Source organism: Anolis carolinensis, chromosome 1, assembly GCF_035594765.1.
Source record: "Anolis carolinensis isolate JA03-04 chromosome 1, rAnoCar3.1.pri, whole genome shotgun sequence".
Classification (NCBI taxonomy): domain Eukaryota; kingdom Metazoa; phylum Chordata; class Lepidosauria; order Squamata; family Dactyloidae; genus Anolis; species Anolis carolinensis.
The window spans coordinates 190,708,702-190,731,407 of record NC_085841.1 but is presented as its reverse complement, the minus strand read 5'-3'; the positions used below and the strand labels follow the sequence as shown (position 1 = coordinate 190,731,407).

The 22,706-nt window shown below is 41.9% G+C and overlaps 1 protein-coding gene across 1 annotated transcript in view; it reads left to right on the top strand.

The window, feature by feature from the left end:
- The first annotated feature begins 223 nt into the window (after positions 1-223).
- plcl1 (phospholipase C like 1 (inactive)) overlaps positions 224-22,706 on the top strand; it is a 278,934-nt gene continuing 256,451 nt past the window's right edge. The window contains exon 1 of the mRNA XM_062962738.1: positions 224-736. Coding sequence (XP_062818808.1) covers positions 563-736 — 174 coding nt within the window. The 5' untranslated portion in view covers positions 224-562. The remainder of the gene's footprint in view (positions 737-22,706) is intronic.

Genomic DNA, 22,706 nt, shown 5'->3' with positions numbered 1-22,706 from the left:
ATCCAACGTTCTGCTGGCCCGTTTATGCTGGATAAGTGAGACTCTACTGTAATACTGTATGTTAAGGAAAGTGAGATAGAAAAATCCATAGCACTCTCCCCACCCCTCAAACCTTGTTTATGTGGCCACGCCCAGAGAGGGGCGAGGCTATCCCCCAAAGCGCTCCATGATTGGCTGCGGCGCCTGCCGCTCAGGTCTCCGCTGTCAAAACAAGCCCAACAACAGAAGGAGGGTCGCGGGAGAGAGAGAGAGTGAGGGAGAGAGCGCGAGCCTGGCTGCGCTCCTTTCCTTTCGGCTTCCTCTTTGGCGCCGCGAGGAGCGCGGAGAAGGAGCCGGAGAAAGAGGAGGAGGAGGAAGCGGTGTGGGCTCGCGTTAAAGTGGGAGGAGGACAGCGTGAGGACTGTCCAGGGAGGACCATCGCGGGGAAACTCATTGTCCAAGTTGAGAGAGAGAGAAAGAGAGAGTTTGCAACTCTCCGATGATGACTCCCGGGGAGGAGCCCGCTCTCGCGGCGCCCTGAGAGAGGACAGGAGGCACACGGGTGTCGGTTTTGGGAACCCCGATGGAGCCCAAGGGCGAGGAGGACGCGGAGCTGCCGCCGGACCCGGAGGGCGGCCCGTCTCTGGCCCTGGCGGGGCGGAAGAGGGAGCGGCGGAGCGGGGTCCTGCCCGACGCCCACGAGGCCGGGCTCCTGGAAGCCGCGCGCGCCGCCCCCAGGCGCAGCAGCATCATCAAGGTACGCATCCGCACGAGACGCCGAGCCGCGCGCGCGCCCTTCCTGGGAGAAGTGTTCCCGACGGGTCTCCTTCCCGCGCCAGAGATGCGCCCGGGATGCATCTACACCAGGCATGGGCAAACTTGGGCCCTCCAGGTGTTTTGGACTCCAACTCTCACAATTTTGCCCATGCCTGATCTACACTATGGACCCCTCTTTACACTGCCCTGTATCCCAGGATCTGATCCCATATGATTTGCTACACTGGGTTGCTGTGAGTTTTCCAGGCTGTATGGCCATGTTTCAGGAGGACATTTTCCTCTAGTTTTCAGAGAGTCTCAACCAGCTCAACATAGTTTGTGGCAGTCACAACAACGGATGTTTCTGGAGTACAACAACTACAGTAAAACGTAGAGGTAAAGGTTTTCCCCTGACGTTAAGTCCAGTCGTGACCGACTCTGGGGGTTGATGCTTATCTCCATTTCTAAGCCGAAGAGCCAGCGTTGTCCATAGACATCTCCAAGGTCATGTGGCCGGCATGACTGCATGGAGCGTCGTTACCTTCCCGCCGGAGCAGTACCTATTGATCTACTCACATTGGCATGTTTTTGAACTGCTAGGTTGGCAGGAGCTGGAGCTAACAGCGGCCGCTCACGCCGCTCACGCCGCTCCCATGGTTTGAACCTGGGACCTTTCGGTCTCCAGCTCAGTGCTTTAACGCACTTTGCCACCGGGGCTCCTAACAACTACAGTAGAGTCTCACTTATCCAACACTCACTTATCCAACATTTTGGATTATCCAATGCATTTTTGTAGTCGGTGTTTTCAATATATTGTGATATTTTGGTGCTAAATTCGTAAATACAGTAATTACTACATAGCATTACTGTGTATTGAACTACTTTTTCTGTCAAATTTGTTGTATAACATGATGTTTTGGTGCTTAATTTGTAAAATCATAACCTAATTTGATGTTTAATAGGCTTTTCCTTCATCTCTCCTTATTATCCAACATATTCACTTATCCAACGTTCTGTCGGCCTGTTTACATTGGATAAGCGAGACTCTACTGTACTTTCAAAGTGAGCATCGCAGAATTAAACAAGAAATAACACTTTCAAACCAGGAACAGATTGTGTTGTTGAAGGCTTTCATGGCTGGAATCATAAAGGATTGCTGTGAGTTTTCCAGGGTGTATGGCCATGTTCCAGAAGCATTCTCTCCTGACGTTTTGCCTGCATCTATGGCAGGCATCCTCAGAAGTTGTGAAGTATGTTGGAAATTAGTCAAGTGAGGTTTATTTATCTGGAATATTGTCCAGGTGGAAGAAAGAACTCTTGTCTGTTGGAGGCAAGTGTGAATGTTGCAATTAATCACCTTGATTAGCATTGAATTGTCTTGCAGCTTCAAATTCTGTCTGCTTTCTGCCTTTGTTGGGAGTAATTCTGGCCATGAAAGCCTTTGACAACACAATCTGTTCCTGGTTTGAAAGTGTTATTTCCTGTTTTACTGTGCGATGCTCACTGTGAAAGTTGTTGTTCTACTCCAGAAACATTGTTTATTGTGGCTGCCACAAACTATGTTAAATTGGTTGAGACTCCATGAGATATTCATTGAAAAACTAGAGCAAAATGCCCTGCAAGTTGTCCCCCCCCCCCCCAAAAAAGTGGGCAGTTTAATAATATAAACACCTTTGACAAAGATTCTTGTTTCTTGTCTTGACATGACTGCCCGTGGAGGAATGATGTTTGCTATGGTTAGTTGTTATGATGATGAAGGAAGATCTCAGGTTGTTGTGAACATAGAGTCCTTGAGACAAATTTGGTGTCATTGTGTTGTCAAAGGCTTTCATGGCCGGAGTCACTGGGTTGCTGTGAGTTTTCCAGGCTGTATGGCTATGTTCTAGAAGCATTCTCTCCTGATATTTCACCCACATTTACGGTAGTCATCCTCAGAGGTTGTGAGGTCTGTTGGAAACTAGGCAAGTGGGGTTTATATATCTGTGGAAAGTCCAGGGTGGGAGAAACAACTCTTGTCTTGCACAAATTCATCAGCTTCCTTGGCTGAGCAGGGATTTAAATCCTGATCTCCAGAGTCATAGGGCCCTTCCACACAGCTATATAACCCAGAACATCAAGGCAGATAATATCTGCTTTGAAATGGATTTTCTGAGTTCATACTGCCATATAACCCAGTTCAGTGTAGATTTTTTTTACTGCTATGTGGCAGATACATAGTCCAACTCTCAGGCCTTATCCCACATTGGCTTTTAAATACATATATACATAATTTTACAGCAATATCCCTAGGAAGAAGAATTGTTCACAGGAAGACATATCAACAATGATACCTTATCATGCTTTTTCTATTGCATTTGACCAATGTTTCCTATGATGCGTTGCATATGCCCATGAATGTCAGTTGCCTAATTCATGCATACCCAAAGTGCCCACACTTTGTAGTTCCATGGCTACCTTTGGAAGAAATTACCATAACAAATGGCTCAGGTCCCTTCTATATTGCCATATAAAATCCAGATTATCTGTTTTGAACTGGATTATATGGCAGTGTAGACTCATATAATCCAGTTCAAAGCAGATGTGGAGTATCTGATTTAATAATCTGGATTATATGGTGGTGTAGAGGGGGTTCTGTGGACCTTTACAACTTCCTGGAAGTGGCCCCATTACTGGGCTCATTGTACAGTTTTCCAGTTCTTCACTTGAGATGGCACCACTTAGAACAGTGGTTCTCAACCTGTGGGTCCCCAGATGTTTTGGCCTACAGCTCCCAGAAATCCCAGCCAGTCTGCCAGCTGTTAGGATTTCTGGGAGTTGAAGGCTAAAACATCTGGGGACCAACAGGTTGAGAACCACTGACTTAGAGGATATTGGTAAAAGTTGACATAATGCTACGGATTCAGGGCAGTGCTTTTGTGCATGAAGCCGTTTCCTGTAAGGTTTCCTCTGCTTAGGCATTATTTCCTCCACATAACACTTCCCACCTTGAGATGCACTTTGGAGGGAATCGGAGCCTCCAAAGTGCAACCACCAAACTATTAAAGCTGCTGCTAGGCATATCTAGAGTCTCCTCCCCAAGTTTCCTTTCGTAACGTTTTGTACCTTATAACATTCAGATCACTATAGCATGCTTATAAGAGACTAAATCCCATGTTGGTTCTGAAATCAATGGGACTTTAGAGAGTGGGGGCTAAAGTAAGTCCCACTCATTTTAGTGGGTCTGCTCTAGTTAGCACCAAGCATTGTTTGTCTGATTCTGCTTGTTTGCATGCTTTTATTCATCTGATTTTTGAGCAACAGCCAACAAAAGATATAGTAGCTGTGCTGGTCTGGATCTTGTATCCCTTTTGAGGCTCACCGAGAGAAAGATGTACTTGCATCTGATCAAGTAGACTGAATATTCGTCTGTCGCAAAGGTGTAACTTTCACACTTTCTATCTGGCCCCAAACGCATCTTTGCTCTTTTCCTGTCATGCGCCTTTGTTTTTCACTTTGCAGTGGCTTGTCCAGCAGTCTGAATTATGTGACCCTGGACATGGTTGAACTGCAGCATCCGTTATTTCTTATTTTTGGTTGTTTGGGATAGGGCTGCAGGGAGTTATGGTCCAGTAATTTAGAAGGGCATGTGTTCTTCATTCAGGGCTAGGTTGTGCTGTTTGGCAATGCTTAAAAGCAGTGCTATTTGATTTGATTAACTGCGCCTTGGTTATTGGTTGGTTCAGTATGTTTTTCTTGTATTTTATATGCCTTGTTTTTATATGTTTACATGTTTTAAATGCATTTTGATATTGTATTTTATGCTGTTTTTGGGCTTGATCCTCATGTGAGCCGCCTCAAGTCCCTTCGGGGAGATGGGGCGGGATACAAAAATGAAGTTGTTGTTGTTGTTGTTGTTGTTGTTGTTGTTATTGTTATTTGAAGATCAGAACAGATTTATTCCCCAGTGCATCTATTGACTACAACCCCTTCCTTCCTTCCTTCTTTTCTTTCATCCTGGTGGTCTGGCAGCCAGTAACCTGCGGAAGAGCACTGTTCCAGGGACCACAACTTTGAATTATTGTGGCAGATTTATTTATTGTATCCGAAGTGAAACCAAGGATACAGTTGTAATGTATTTAAAAACACAAAGTTAAAAACTTGGCATTATGCTAAATGTCTTTTAACCAGCAGCTGGCCACTTGGAATGCCTCTGGGGTCAATGTGAGAAGATCCTCCATTGTGCATGTGGCAGGGCTCAGACTGCATTATAGTAGGTGGCCTGTGGTTTGCTCTTCTCCGCATTTGCATGTCGTGGGCTCCACTTTGTAGTCTCATTTCTTAAGGTTGGCTCTGCATCTCGTGATGCCAGAGCGCAGTCTGTTCAGCGGCTTCCAAATTGCCCAGTGTTCTGTGTGCCCAGGAGGGAGTTTCTCATCCAGTATCAGCCATGGATTGAGGTTCCAGGTTCTAGCCTGCCACTTTTGGACTCTTGCTTGCTGTGGTGTTCCTGCAAATATCTCTGTAGATCTTAGAAAATTGTTTCTTGATTTGAGGCGTCTATTGTGGATGATAGACGCATGAGAGCATCCCTTGTTTTGGTTAATGTTGTCTAGCAGTAGATAATTTCAAATTACCTGTCCATCCATTAACATACTGCTGATTTTCTGTTGCTTTTTGCCTTGAGAAAGCTGGTACAACAGAACCATCATTAGAATTAAATTCTGCTTTAAGTCTTTAAGCGGAAGCAGATATATAATAGCACTGTGTAACACAATTTTTAACAAAATCTGTTCCTGGTTTGAAAGTATTATTTACTGTTTAATTGTGTGATACTTACTTTGAAAGTACTGTAGTTGTTTTCCTCCAGAGACCTTGTTTGCGTGGCTGCCACAAAGTATGTTGAATTGGTTGAGGCTTGATGAGATATTCATTGAAAACCTATATCAAAATGTGCTGCAGGATATCCCATGAAAACAAAGTTTTTGCAGGGTAATAAACTTTTTTCATATTCTTATGATAGAACCAATTAGGAAAAAATTACATTTATAACCCAGGAACAGAAATTGTGTTTTGTATTGTTATGGAGAAATGTGAAGGCAAAATTTAGATGGTATGTTAAAATCACTTGATTCCAGCTTTGTCTTTGTCTAAAAATCCTTGATCTTTGCCACAATACTGATTTTTCAGTGAATGCAAGTAATAAAGGAGAGGTATAGATTTTCCCCCCTGGCTTCTATCCATTCTGCTTAATTTATTTGTTGATTAGTTATTCACAGATGCTGCTTTTTTCCCCTCTTGCTTAGTTGTTAATCTGTCATTTGAATGTTTGAACACAGCAGTATTTTCTGCCTGGAAAGGCTGAAGATGGAAGTATTCATTTTCAATTGGCTAAAATAATCAAGAGCTCCTCTTTCTCTGGATGCAAAGTATTGCCTCTAGATGATACTGGATTGTCCTTCCCAGCAATGCTGCTCACTGCCGGCTGGGATTGTGGGCAGAGCTGCTTTTTGCCCGCCCGTACATTAATGGGTAGGCAGATGTGAAATCATTAATATTTCACGCCATACGTTGTCTGTGCAGAAACATATGTAGGCACTCAAGATCCTGCCACGCATCAAACAGCTTTCGTGCAGAATTAACCACCAACACTTTGGTGAGATCGATCCAACCACAATAGTGTCAAATGACTATGAATAATCTTCTATTATCTTCACAAGAGTTTACAGCTTAAGCTATTTGCCGGGGCTGTATCGATGTACATTTAACGGACAATAGAGTGAATTGTACTCAGTTGAATGCAACTGGAAAGTGATTTGGTATATTGTTTTGAGTGTTGGAATATGATTCAGAGCTCTGCTCAGCCATGTAAAACCATTGGGAGGCCTTGGGCAAGTCACACGCTCTCATCCTTAGAGGAAGGCAAAGGTAACCCCCCTCATCCGAACAAACGGTCTTGCCAAGAAAACCCCATGATAAATTTGCCCTAGGGTCACCATACGGCTGAAATGACTTGAAGGCACACAACTACAACAGCATTGATTTTACATGAGAGTTGTGTTTCTTTTAGGGAGGTAAAACAAGAGAGGGATTGATTGATTGATTGATTACACTATGTAACATGATTTTTGTTCCAGGTTATAAATGTCATTTTCTAATTGGTTCTATCATAAAAACATGCAAAAAGTTTATCAAACTGCAGAAACTTTTGTTTTTGTGTGATGCCCTGTTCTAGTTTTTCAATCAATATCTCAACCAATTCAATCTACTTTGTGGCAGCCACAAAAATGAGGATTCTGGAGTACTACTATTATTTTCAAAGTATGTACTGTACAATTAAACAGGAATAATACTTTCAAACCAGGAACAGATTCCTCCCCCCCCCCCCCCAAATTTGTTACATAACATTATTTAATGCTGGGACAAACTTCCTGATTCCCAAATACTGGTTTTGTTAAAATGTGCACTTTTTAGAAAATATCTGCTCAGTTCTATAACTTTGTTTTGATGGTGTTGTCCTGTTGGTCTGTCTCAATGTTGTAAGGCTCTTCTTTTAAAAATAATGCCATAAGTCAGTAGGGAAACAAAAAATGAAAGTGAGGGGGCGATGAGAACTGCTATTTCAGCTCATGACTTGTAATAAACTTGAAGTTGTTTTGAAAACCTTAAAATATTATCAAGGGATGCAATCAGTGGAGGTAATAGATAAAACCCCCTTCTCTTAATTTTTTCATCATTGGGGTACATAATGAATAGAACAAATGCAGTAGAGTCTCACTTATCCAAGATAAACGGGCCGGCAGAACCTTGGATAAGCAAATATCTTGGATAATAAGGAGGGATTAAGAAAAAAGCTTATTAAACATAAAATTACATTATGATTTTACAAATTAAGGACCAAAACATCATGTTTTACAAGAAATTGACAGAAAAGGCAGTTCAAAACACAGTAATGTTATGTAGTAATTACTGTATTTACGAATTTAGCACCAAAACATTGCAACATTTACTACAAAAACAATGACTACTAAAAGGCAGACTGCCTTGGATAATACAGAACCTTGGATAAGTGAAGCTTGGATAAGTGAGACTCTACTGTAGTAACGGGAGGCTCTGAATTGCTAAGGCTGCAAATCATGGATCACTTGATTTGAGGGAAAGCACCACTGAATTCTGTGAGTAAACATGTATTCGGTTGCAATTAAACAGCATGGGGAAAGTTTCTTTGGCAGGTGGCCCCCAGCCTCTTGTTTGTGAGCTGTAAGAAACTGATACTCTGATATGCCCCCAGAATTGAAAACCCCAAAACAATAGCTACATGTACAATAACTGATTGCGGACTAATAATAATAATACACTTTATTTATATCCTCCCTTCTCCTCTAGGGGACTCAGAGTGGATTACAGCATTTACATACATAGGCAAACATTAAATGCCTTTACAATCATATACAATGGGACAGACAAACAAAGGCAGAGGCTTCTCCTTTAATTTCTGGCTTCTGGAGGCAGTACTCATCTCTGGGTCTGGGGAGGTGTTCTTTTCTCCATTTTCAAGCTGCCTTGCTACTTCTTGGTAACTTGGAACGTCTCTTTGCCTTTTCTCACCAAAGCAGTACCTATTTATCCACTCCCATTTGCTTGTTTTCGAATTGCTAGGTTGACAGGAGCTGGAGCTTACAGATGGGAACTCACCGCATCTTGTGGATCAGAACTGCCGACCTTCAGGTCAGCAGTTCAGCCAACCTTCAGTTCAGCAGTTCGCACCACTGCGGCTCCATAAATTTAGTTCCTTTTCATTGTGTAGTAGTTGTCAATACCATAGTCAAGATAACATCAGTTAAAGTCAATTTCTGGAGCCCCTGGTGGCACAGTGGTTTAAACCACTGAGCTGCTAAACTTGCTGACCAAAAGGTTGGTAGTTCTAATGTGGGGAGCAGGGTGAGCTCCTGCTGTTAGCCCCAGCTTCTGCCAACTTAGCAGTTCAAAAACATGCATTTGTGAGTAGATCAATGGGTACCCCTCTTGCAGGAAGTTAATGGTGCTCCATGCAGTCATACCAGCCATGTGACCTTGGAGGTGTCTACGGAAAACGCCGGCTCTTTAGCTTAGAAATTGAAATGAGCACCAACCCCCAGAGTCGGACACGACTAGACTTAATGTCAGGGAAGAATTTTTTACCTTTACCCTAAAATTACCAGACATAAATGGGGAGGTGTTACCTGCTAAAAATACATGAAGGAGTTCTGATGAAACTGAACAATATTTAAAGATTCTTAATATAATTTAATCAAATTTAAAATTTGTTGCCCATATATGTTGCTTACCTGAAGTATTTTAACCACATAATTTTAAAAGCAAAAAAAAAGAAAAAGAAAAAAGAAAGAAAGAAAGAAAGAAAAGGCCACACCTGAAAAGTGACTCCTGACTTTGTGGTAGTTGCCTACCTCTTGGTATAGTATAGTATAGTGCAGTCATGGGCAAACTTTGACCCTCCAGATGTTTTGAACTTCAGCTCCCACAATTCCTAACAGCCTACCAGGGAGCTGAAGTCCAAAACACCTGGAGGGCTGAAATTTGCCCATGTCTGGTACAGTGGGATCTTGTTGATAGGATATGTTAAAAAAATCCTGTCTGTGGATTGTTAACTGTTTACTCCAGTTCCTATTTGATTTTATATTTAGGGTATTGATGTTAATATTGCTAATGTTTGAAGATCGTGCTTTGTAAGTTTTAGGATTCTTGTTGATACTGCCAACCTTCATGAACCGGAAGAGTTACAGAGCCAGAAACTTTATTTTGACTAGAAAGCTCCAAGTTGTTGTTGACAGTGATCATATAGGTGATTTATGGAATGGTTTTGAAACTATTTTACTCCACTTTCCTTCTTACTGTTGGGCCTTCTGTGCATGTGGACAAATGAACAGAAGTATTTGAGGATGTGCTGGGCTTTGATTGCCATCTGCCTTGTTCCAATTTTCTGTCTCTCCCCCACTCCCTCCAGCCCTTGCAGGACAGAACAAACTTTGATCCAAATTCCTTGGGTATTTTTCTGTTGCCATCTGGTTGCAATCTTTCCGTTGCCTGCTTGATCCTTTGTTATCTCTGGTTTGTTCTCTTCACCTCCCCCAGTTTAGAAGGAAAGATCCACATGAAAGAAGGCTACGGAATGATATGCTGACAGTTAACCTATTGTAATTAACATCCCATTTTATTAATTCCCACATCCATGGTTCCGTTGTGGGGTAAACACAGTCCCCAGGTTTTGTCATGAACCACATAGAGTTCATGTAACTGGAGTCATTTGAAAGACTAATAAGACAGAGGCAGCCTTACAAATGACACATCTGTTTAGTTCAGCCAAATTAAAAAAAAACTTTCCGGGATGGTTTTGCTACTACTTCAGACTGTAAATAGGAACATTGTCCCACATGGGGTATGTGTGTCATATTACCGTGACTGTATGTCCCGTAGCATAAAGTTTTGTTTCTCAGATCCCATCACGTGTTGTTCATTCTTGCCTTTTCTCCCGAAATAATCCATTTTCAAATTTATCAGATGAGCAAGTGCAGTTCCTGCTCATTTTTAAAAAAGAAAACCTTGGGGAAAAAGCTTCTGGGATATTAATAATAAAGAATAATAAAACTTAATTTATATCCTACCACCATCTCCCAAAAGGGACTCAGGGTGGTTTACAAAGCACATAGTAGTGCGATAGAATACACAAAATATAGTAACATACATATAACACATAGAATCATAGAATCATAGAGTTGAAAGAACCATCCAGTCCAACCCCCTGCCAAAAAGCAGTAAAATTACATTCAAAGCACCCCCAACAGATGGCCATCCAGCCTCTGCTTAAAAGCCTCCAAAGAAGGAGCCTCCACCACACTCCTGGGCAGAGAGGTCCAATGCCAAACAGCTCATAACATAACAGTATCAATTTACATAAAACCAATATAAATAAAACAGCTTAAAACCCTTTCTAGCTCAAATAGAAATACTCAATAAATGCAGCAAAATACAGCCTTGGTTTCCCCTTCAAATCCTGCTACTCAGGAGCAGACCCAAGGCACTGATCTTAACTAGACACCACTTTGGGGATACTGAGCTTTACCCTCCAAACATATATTTGGTAGGGTACCATTCATAGGAATGCCCCTTACTCCACGTTACTGAAGTGATTCAACACATGCAAATTTAACAGATCCCATCCCATGTGTTTCCCCCCAAATTCTCCAGTTTCATAGTGATTCCAGTGTTCGGAAAATGATCTCTGGCCATCTTCTTTCCTCAGTTTCCCGACACTTAAGAAACACTTTCTTAACATGGCATGACAGATGTAGGGAGGAGTCCTCCTGTGTCTTCTGATGGAACTCTGCTATATAATTTTAATAAGAATAATTTTTTAAAACTGATTTATAGTGCATTGTACAATTTTTATATATGTGTTTTTTGTAAGCCGCCCTGAGTCCCCTGATGGGTGAGAAGGGCGGGATATATATATTGTAATAAATAAAATAAATAAATATATAATTTCCTTTCTGTTTTATAAGAGTTTAGAAATGGGTGCGGGGATAACTGTGTGGGACATTGGATTTTTGATGCTGTATATATGTGTGTGTTGAACTCCCTGGAGCCCCCAGTGGCACAGTGGGTTAAACCACTGAGCTGCTGAACTTGCTGACCAAAAGGTCGCAGTTCGAATTCGGAAAGCAGGGTGAGCTCCTGCTGTTAGCCCTAGTTTCTGCCAACCTAGCAATTCAAAAGCATTCAAATGTGAGTAGATCAATAGGTACTGCTCTGGCGGGAAGGTAATGGTGCTCATGACCTTGGAGGTGTTTAAGGACAATGCCGGCTCTTCAGCTTAGAAATGGAGATGAGCACCAACTCCCAGAGTCGGACACGGCTAGACTTAAGAATAGGGGAAACCCTTTACCTTTACCTGAACTCCTTGCTGATAGTAAAACAGCATGTCAGAAAGAAATCTTAGGCAAATGCTTCTCACTGATTCAATTATTTTGTCTGCACAAGGTATTTTTGGGAAGGTGAATTTTCAAACATGTGGCTCTCAATGTCCTGCCGGCAGAACATGTGGTTTTCCAAATATTGCTGGATAGTAGTTCTCATCCTGAGCTAGCATAGAACATGGTGAGAGGTCGTAAAATGATAATTCAGCACCATCTGGAATGCCAAATCCCTTTTTCTTTGCTGTATAGTGCATTTTTAGCAGCAATTACTTGAAAGCCAATGAGAGTGGTGGCATTCAGGGTGATGCCCATCAAAAATGGGCAGGAAGGAAAGTGTCAAGATTTACTTGACCACCATTCTTCCACCACGCCATTCTTCCTTTCTCCTAATCGTTACACAGACATAGCTGCAGTATTTAGTTTGCCCTTGATAGCTTTCATACACGGTACAATATCTTTGAATGATTGGCAGAGGGAGGATTGTGGCACATGGAGCTATTAAACCAAACTGCTCCTGAATGGCAGGAAACCCATTCTGTCTCTCCGTCGCTTAAAGGCACTTGTTCTTTCACAAAGGGATGCAAGAGCATTTGCTAATGGGCTGTTTTGTTTCAAGAAGTTATATTCCGTTTCACTGACATTTTTACCCTTTTAAAAGCCACAGCTAAAAGATAATTTAATGCTTGATTTCCTTCAGCTCGTGCTGTTTTTAAGATGGTGTGGTTGGGTAGTTAAGATATCAAGGATGTCTGGTTTTCTGCCTGAGACAAAGGGTAAGGTGATGAATGTCCACCTCACATCTCCAAAAGCTGGCCAGACTGACATTTAAATCCCATGCCAGTACTACTGACGGCAGCATCTTCCACCATGCTCAAGTGATGGGTTTTCTTAGAGGATCCAAGACATGACACATATGCAAAAACCTCAGACCATCCAAAATATGTTGCTATTCCTCATCACACTGAAACAGTGGCTTCCATTAGTCTAATGGTAGAACCAGCGCCTTCAAGTCACTTGTTGATTTATGGTGACCTCATGAATTTCATAGGGTAAGTAAGGAATACTCAAAGGTGGTGTTGCCAGTTCTTTCATCTGAAATATAGCCCACAGCACTTGGTATACATTGGCGGCCTCTCATCCAATTATTAACCCTACTTAGCTTCCAAGATCAGAAGAGATCTGGTTTTTTTTCCAAGTGTTTAGCTTGAAAAAGAGCCAGCCCGATAGGTAGACAAATGACAGAAAACTAGAAAGCGAAGCTTTGTACTCTTTGTTCCTGTCTCTCTCTGCCCTTGGTCTTCCTTTTGTTAGAAAATAGAACAAATTATGTCTGAAACTCAGCACAAACCCATTGGGAATAAGTCGGATTGAAGTGATACTTCAGTGTAAATATGTATAAATGGGATTGTGTGTTACTTCTAATAACTCGTTTACAAGCTACACCATATACAAAGTGTCTTGTAGCACCAGAAGAGTTTGGATGTTGAACTTTTAGGCATTGAAGGTAACAAGAGGATAACAATGATAAGTACACTAGAAATGGCAAGAAAACAAAAGTGACTACAGTAGAGTCTTGCTTATCCAACATAAACGGGCTGACAGAACGTTGGATAAGCAAAAATGTTGGATAATAAGGAGAGATTAAGGAAAAGCCTATTAAATATCAAATTACATTATGATTTTACAAGTTAAGCAGCAAAACATGGTTTACAACAAATCGACATAAAAAGCAGTTCAATACACAGTAACGTTTATGTAGTAATTACTGTATTTACGTATTTAGTACCAAAACGTCGCAATATATTGAAAACATTGACTAAAATTGATTACAAATAAATATAGAATTGCATAAAATGAATGCACAGTAACAACATTGTCAAAAGTTAAATCTGTAAAAAGTTTAGCCTGGTGAAGATTTTTTTAAAATCTGTGATCCTTGCCTGCCTAGAGAAACAGCTGTGGATCCGGGTGGGGAGGCAGACTGTTGGATAATACAGAACATTGGATGAGCGAAGATTGGATAAGTGAGACTGTTTGAATTTTAGTGTGTCTGCAATTATACATATGGTAAAGGTAAAGGTTTCCCCTGACGTTAAGTCCAGTCGTGACCGACTCTGGGGGTTGGTGCTCATCTCCATTTCTAAACTGAAGAGCCGGCGTTGTCCGTAGATGCCTCCAAGGTCATGTGGCTGGCATGACTGCATGGAGCATCCTTACCTTCCTGCCGGAGCGGTACCTATTGATCTACTCACATTTGCATGTTTTCGAACTACTAGGTTGGCAGGAGCTGGGGCTGGGGCTAACAGCGGGTGCTCATTCCGCTCCCGGGATTTGAACCTGGGACCTTTCGGTCCGCAAGTTCAGCAGCTCAGCGCTTTAACGCACTGTGCCACCAGGGGCCCTTGCAATTATGCATATACTAATAATTCACTAACAGTTAATTCTATTGCAGATGAAAGAGGAAAAATAATCCAAATAACCAAATTTATAAACGTTGTCCCCAGCAACGACTTCAATTCCAATGGTCTTTTTGGCTCCTTTGGTAGTAGGAACCAGTGAGCTTGCAGGCCGGGTAGAAATGGGAGAGCTAGGACACCAGACATCGTCCAAGTCGCAGATGGTCTTTTGAATGTAATTTGAATAGCATGATTTGTATTGGCAGCTCTTGCACTGTAAGATGTGTTACAGTAACCCAGATCAAGTGAAGTAATAGTACTCCTACTCTATTTTGCTTTGTTCAGACCACCCTTGAAGTACCGAATCCAGTTTTAGAACGTTGACAAGTTGGAACATGGGTGGGTGGAAGAGGGTGATTAATCTGGTAAAGGGTATTGAAACCAGGCGCTGGGAGGAATGGTCGGGGAAGCTCCGTTTGCTTGATCAAGAGATCAGAAGACAGAGAGAGGTGACATCATAGCTACTTTTGAATATCGGAAGCATTGTCATGTAGGAGATGGACTGAGCCTGTTGTCAGCTTCTTCCAAGATTATGGCCCAAACCAATGGGTTTAAAGTGGAAGGAAAAAGATTCAGCAATACATTACAAAGAACTTCCAGATAGTTGAAAGCTGTTCCACAACAGAAGGACCTATCGTGGGAGATGGTGGACTCTCTCTCATTGGAGGGTTTTAATCAGAGTTTACATAACTACTTTTTAGGGATACTTTAACTGTGAATTCCTAAATAGACTTGTACATGGACTAGCTAAGAGAATGGTTCTCAACCTGGGGTCCCCAGATGTTTTTGGCCTTCAACTCCCAGAAATACTAACAGCTGGTAAAGTGGCTGGGATTTCTGGAAGTTGTAGGCGAAAAACATCTGGGGACTCCAGGTTGTGAACCACTGCGCTATGCTGTGGGGTATTTTCCAACTTCTCAATTCTATTATTGGATAATTCCCATGTTTTCCACTTCTAGAGGGTAGTTCCTCAGTCTCTTCTTTTTCCTCAGACAGCATTCTTTAGACCAGTGGTTCTCAACCTGTGGGTCCCCAGGTGTTTTGGCCTACAATTCCCAGAAATCCCAGCCACTTTACCAGCTGTTAGGATTTCCGGGAGTTGAAGGCCAAAAACATCTGGGGACCCCAGGTTGAGAACCACTGCTAGACCGATAGGCAGTGCTGGAACTGGTGCTGCAGGTGTGGGATAGATCCAGCCCGCTATACTCCCTTGAGTGATTTCCAAATCCCGTAATTGCCAATACAGCCTCTGTGCCAATGACATCCACTGACTAGTTGATTCAGAGTCCCTTGGGGTGGATCTACACTGTAGAATTAATGCAGCTATTACCACTTTAACTCTCATGTCTCGATCCTGGCATCAAATGGCATTAATTCTGCAGTTCAGATGCCTCAATAGTTATTCAGGGGATACACACCTGAAGTGTGGTTCATAAGCCTACCTCAATCGTTTTTCCTTATGTTTCTAGAATTAGAAAGATTTCTGAGCTAACTCTTGGCTCAAGTTAAATTTTATATTATGCAAAGTTGAAGATTAGGACCTTTGTTGTGACTAATGGCAATCTTATTAATAGGATTTTCAGGCCTGTCATTGCTTCCCCTGAGGTTGAGAGAGTGGAACTTGCCCAAGGTTCCTTAGAGAACTTGCAGAGTCCTAGCCCAACATTCAAACTGCCACGCTATGATGTCTCTCATATATTTCATTCTTTTAAAAATGAGGTATAATTTTGGTAATTGATATGGTACAGTGGGTAGAGGATTGGGTTTAGTTGGTGGAGATCCACGTTCAGCCACTGAGTCAGCCATATAGCTGACCACTGGTCTTGGACTATTTTTCAGCCGAACCTTCCTCCCACTGTTGTTGATCGTTTTGTGGAGCATAAATCACCATCAGCATGATCAGTCTTATCTGAGATATTACCATGTATGTCCATGCTGAGCCCTAGCTCTGCTGTCTTCCAAATGTCTTAATCTAGAACAAAAACAAGGTATTGCAAAGAAGCAAATAAAAAATGGCAAACTGCCATGTGAGGCCTCATCATTTGGTACTTGTTGACAGAAGTGTAGCAAACTATTTTTCTGCCATGCCGTCTTTAATCAAAGCTGTTAAATGCTCTCCTTTCTGGTGTTCTATAGTTTCCAAAACAAATGAGTTTTCATCTAAGAAACTGTTCCATAGTTGAAGGCTCTTATTCCAGGGAAAGGGGGCCAGATTCTTGTAAGCACGTGCATGGGAACTTGTTCAGAATTATTGAATTGTTCGAAAGGAAAGTATTGGCAGTGTATTCCTCTTCATTCACTGCATGGCAGACCACAAGTTTATTAAAAATGCATACTTTGTTTCACTGCTGAACAAAATTTTATGGGAGATTTTTTTTGTTTTGCACAGGCAATTTTTCCTGTGCTTTAAGCTGTAGAGTAAATACAGGGCAATCTTCTTTGTCTGTTCATTTACTTGTCTGACAACAGATATTTTATTTAGTTTTCTTAATACCATAGCACTCAGTGCCAGAACAACACTTTCCATCTGCACCACATTATAAACTAAGTGCAACGAAACTTTTGACAAATTAAAGCATTCTTACATTTGAACCAAGCTCACTACTATAGTCCACAGAGTTAAACTCCAAATGAAATCAGCATGATAATTAGTTCTCATTTTTCCAACTTCAAGTATATTTTGTCTAGTTGTGTGCATTCCTTTTAAAACACACATTTTTCCAAGAAATTTTGTGGATGTAAGAAATGTTTGTATAGTAGTCTTGCTTATCCAACCTTCGTTTATCCAACATTCTGTATTATCCAATGCAGTCTGCCTTCAGTCCGGATCCACAGCTGTTTCTCTAGGCAGCAATGCGCAGCAGGCCAACACGCCGAGCAACACAAGTGCAGCCACACTCCCAAACAAGTGGCAGACGTGTTGTAAAACATGATGTTTTGGTGCTTAATTTATAAAATCATAACATAATTTGACATTTAATAGGCTTTCCTTAGTCCCTCCTTATTATCCAACATTTGTGCTTATCCAACGTTCTGCCAGCTTGTTTATGTTGGATAAGTGAGACTCTACTGTATGTTAATTGCACCAGTGATTCTTAAAAGTATCTGACAGTAGAAGAGCAGTTTTACCACCAAGTGCCACTCGAGTGATTTGTGCCACGGCTCTGTCTCTTCTTTTCCCAAAAGCTCATTAGAATCATAGAATCATAGAATCGTAGAGTTGGAAGAGACCTCATGGGCCATCCAGTCCAACCCCCTGCAAGAAGCAGGAAAATCTCATTCAAAGCACCTCCGACAGATGGCCATCCAGCCTCTGCTTAAAAGGCTCATTGTAGACCAGTAAGTGACGGTTTGAAGAACAACACCTTTACAGACTACCATACCACTCAGGTCCCTTCTAAACTGCTATATAATCCGGATTATCAAAGCAGATAATCAACATTATCTGCTTTGAACTGGTTTATGAGTCTACACTTCCACATAATCCGGTTCATAGCAGATAATCTGGATTTTACATGTCAATGTAGAAGGGGGCTTAAAAAAAACTACATTGCAACCTATGTATTAAGTGTGACAGACTACTGTATCCTTTTTAATGCACAAGTACAGGCTGTTCCTTACATCCTCTTCCTGTTTCATCTGATCTGATTTGATTTTTTTCTATTGTCGGTATCTGTTTTGGATTCAAAGCCAATTTGCTTTGGTGTGGATTTTCCTACCTATAGCTCATAACCTGCTCCTGGCACATTGTCATGTTATATTCTGCTTCTTCCACAAATTTCCCATGAGCCATTACTTCAAAATTGCATACTAGTGTGGCCTGACATTATCTGCCTTATAGTGGAAGCCGATCAAAATCAAAATAATTGCATGGCCTTGTTTTGAACTGTAACATGTTATACTGCAGGAAAGCAAGCACCCCCCCCCCCCCCACGCTTCCAGTTCCCTATGTTTAATGTTTTTGGCCAGTCTCAGAAAGCCTGACTAATAAGAAGACTGGTTGCTTTCAGTGGAAAAAGCTGAGATTTTTCTTAAGTAAACATCAAGAAGTAAAGCTTCACTCCAGTCCCTAGGCAGGTTATGCATTCAAGGACACAACACTTCTCTAGCATTCAGGTTTCACAAGGAGAACCACAAATCTTTCTGGGGTTCTTTCTTTCTTTTCTCTTTTACAACTTTTATGGAGAGGCACGAAGCTTGATCCAGTTTTTTGAGGATAGTGGTAGGGAACCATGTATGCCCAGCTTTCCTCTTCTTTTTATGGGGATTGTCTTGAGGGTCCAGGAGTATTCAGGCTGTTGAGACTTGGCTTGACTTGGCAGCTCTTGGAATAAGCTTTACTCCCAGGTTGTATGGAAACTGCCCAGTAGCTGTCACCTACAACTTCATCAGACGGTCAAATTTGTCTGTTCTATGACACTTGGACTTCAGTTGTGGCACGGAGTCCACCGGCTCCCATCACGTGATGTTGATATACTTTCAGTGGGACTCTGTGCCTCAACTGAAGTCCAGGTGTGGTACAAGGCCACTTTTGCAACATGGGAGGTATAGCAAAAACAGGGTGAAGCTGGGCGGCGATGCTTCCTCCCATGGGATGGGGTGAGGGGCAAGGTGGGCGATGCATGGCATGGGGCAATGGGTTCCCCATGCCCCCCACCGGGCCCTGCCAGAGTCGCCACAATCTGTGGCGAATTCTGGTCTCAATGTGATGAGGTCCTTAAGTGGATTCCACAGTTGTCCTTCTTGGGTGCACTGTATCAAGTATAGGTCTGGTGTCGTTTAAGTGATAAGACAGGTTATTCAGCCCATGCCTCACGGCTGGCGAAGTCTGGACATATTCAAATAATAAAGATGTGGCTTTGTCTCCAAGTAGGTTGCATCTCTTGGCGGTTCCTGCATTCAGTGATGCTCGCTACTGAACATACAAGGGAAATAGCTTGTAGTATTAGAGTTCCTTCTCTGAATACTTTCTCTATGTTGTATTGCTTAGTTTGTCTACCCCTTTGTATTCTAGACCCTTGCCCTTCCTGGCTGATCAAACGGGCCAGAGTGAGACTGGTAGAATGGGTGAAGGTGGTGGTCAATGTCTCCTTAGAACAAGGCAAAGTTCCAGCTTGCCTAAAGGAGGCAGTTTTGAAACCTATATTTAAAAAGCCATCTCCGAACCCCTCTATAATGAACAACTATCAGCCAGTATCCCACCTCCCCTTTCTGAACAAGGTCTTGGAGCATGTGGCGGCCTCCCAACTCCAGGAATTTCTGGATGAAATGGGTTATCTAGATCCATTTTAATCTGGTTTCAGGCCTGGCTGTGGAACAGAGACAGCTTTAGCCCTCTTGGTGGATGACCTATGAAGAGAGCTAGACAGGGTGAGTGTGTTCCTGTTGGTTCTCCTGGGCCTCTCAGCGGCTTTCGATACCATTGACCACGATATCCTCCTGGGTCTTCTCACTGGGATGGGACTGGGAGGCACTGTCTTATAGTAGCTCCGATCCTTCCTGGAGAGCTGTACCCAGAAGGTGGTGCTGAGTAACTCCTGTTCAAAACTCCAGCCATTGACCTGTGGGTTTCCTCAGGGCTCTGCTTTGTCTTCCATGCTATTTAACATATACATGAAACCACTGGGAGAGGCCATCCTGAGTTCTGGAGTATCAGGTTACATCCTGTCTAGATTATTGTAACATGCTCTACATTGGGCTGCCTCTGAATGGCATTCAGAAACTTCAGCTGGTCCAAAGATCTGCAACCAGGTTGCTCACTGGGACTGGCTACAGGGAGCAGACAACCCCCCATTGCAGCAGCTCCACTGGCTGCCTGTTTCCGGGCACAATTCAAGGTGCTGGTTATGATCTTTAAAGCTAGACGGTTCAGGTCCAGGCTATTTGGCCAACAGCATCCCCTTGTACGAACCTACCTGGGTCCTGAGATCTTCAGGAGAGGTCCTTCTCTCAGTCCCACCTCCATCTCAAGCTCGGTTGCTGGGAACGAGAGAGAACAGGGCCTTCCTTCTCGGTGATTTTCTCTCAACTCTGGAACTCTTTTCTTCCCAGGGAAGCCAGAATGGCCCCCTCCATGCTGTCCTTCTGGCGGCAGGCTAAAACCTTTCTATTCAGGGCAGGCCTTTAAAGATTGTCAGGCACTGCTGTGATTTTATGTGCTTTTAATGATGTTTAATACTGTTTTAATACTTGCATATTGTATATTTTAAGTTATATTACAGTGCTTTTAGTTGTGAGCTGCTTTGAGTCTCTGTGTGGAGAGAAAAAGCAGGATATAAATAAACAACAACTACAATAATAATAATTACTTTATTGTCAGAATTCTTTGAGTTTCTCCCTTGGTATAGATGTATCTTGAATGTAGGGTTTATACCATAAAACATACCCAATACTGTATTCTCCCAAATCTCTAAAAACTGAAGTTATGCAATTATTTTTTGAAAGTGGATGCGATATGAGTGCCAGTTTATGTTGTGATGCATTGAACACTTAATTAAGGCAATGGCTCCCTTCCCTGGACCGTTTTAGTAGAGGTCATTTGCAGCATTGTTTATGCACAGGGAGTTGGTGTTTTTCTCCTCATTAGAGATTGTATTAGCTTGGCTGAACATGTTACATACCCCACTGCAAGTATTATGCTTGATTGGAACATTGAACAGATCAACACAGAGTTGCGGTAAGCAATTGAATGAAATGAAAAAAAAAAGCCTCTAACTTTTGTAGGACAGCACTGATATATGGAAAATAATATCACTCTCAAAATTGGAAGAACCAAATTGCCCAGTAGTCACGCTCATGTGACTATTATTTCTTCAGTAAATTAAGTTCCAAGATCGGCATGCCAAGTTTTGACAATTTTTGTCAGTTTTTTCTTTGTTCATAAAGATTGGAGCCCTATTCCATAGCCACATACTTAATTATTCAAACTGATCTCCAGTCAGTGGACATTAAATCTTGAATTTGGATATTATACATTACTTATTTATCAGTCATGTTCCTTAGTGGATATTATACTTTGAAATTGGATAAAGGTTGACTACCCCTTATTTGAAGTGCTTGAGACCAGAAGTGTTTTGGATTTTGGGTTTTTAATTGACTTTTGGAATACCTGCATTTCATGTATGGGGGTGAGATCTATGTCTAAACACTAGGGCCCCTTCTACACTGCCATATAAAATCTAGATTATCTGTTTTGAACTGGATTATATGGCAGTGTAAACTCTTATAATCCAGTTAAAAGCAGATAATGTGGGTTATCTGCTTTGATAATCTGGATTATATGGTAGGTTAGAAGGGGCCTAAATCCTTTGATGTTTTGTATTCACCATATAAACAGAGCCTGAAGGCAATTTTATACAATATTTTAAAGGTTTGGGCATGAAACAATGTTTGTGTATACTGAATCATCAGAAAACAGACGTCCCTATCTCAGCCAGCCGCCTGTGTAGATAGTTCTGGATTTTAGATAATTTTGGATTATAAAATTCTGGATAAGAAATGCTCAACCTATATTACACAAGACCACAATGGTAGAAATTTTCTCATTATTGAAAAACAGGCTAATCCACCTTTTAATGTGCCGTACCCTTGCAAGACTAATAATTTTCTGTAGTGCTTCTAAAAGCTATGCTTCCTTCACATTATTTCATTACAGTTGTAGAATCCCTAGCATGGAGGCTCCATATATCTGCTATGATGGGAAGGAAAGCTCTGTTCTTTCTTGCACAGATCCAAATGGAACAGGTTCCCAATCTTTTTTTGATGGGGGACCACTTGACCAGGGACCACTCTCCAACATTAGTTCCAAAAGGGTTACGAAATAGTTTTTGGTCAACTTTAGATTCGGTTTGATTACTTGAGGTTCTGATTCAGAAAATTGCATTGGATAGACCACATCAGCTCTAGTTTCTGATACAGAACATATGCCATCCAGTAGTCGCTATCTGCTTGCCCACAGAAAACCATATTTAATTATCTAGAGTTGATGTGGTCTATCCAATGCAATTTTCTGAATCAGCACCCCAAATAACCCCAGGAACAGGCCTAAAAACGAAGACACCAAACCAATATTTGTGGCTTTATTTATCCAAAAAACATTCCGTTCCTGCGGAAGTGTGTGTGGACCTCTCTAGATCATCTGGTGCTATTCTTTGGCATGTTTCTAGCTCAAGAAAAGTCAAAATACAAGGTTCGCTCTTATCCGTAGTTTCATGTATCCATGGGATGTATCTTCTGTGGATAAGGGAGCTAAACTGTAGTCATATACAGTAAATTGCACAACACTGGGAAGGGGTGTAATCCAACAATGTCTGGAAGATTGCTACGTGTTTCTCATGTCTGCCCTAAAGTGTTTTCAGTGCTTTACCAGCTACCACTACTGGATTGGAATGGCTGGATGTGGAAATGAGTCCACAGAATGAATATACAGTAGAGTCTCATTTATCCAACATAAATTGGCTGGCAGAACGTCGGATAAGCGAAAATGTTGGATAATAAGGAAGGATTAAGGAAAAGCCTATTAAATGTCAAATTACATTATGACTTTACAAATTAAGCACCAAAACAT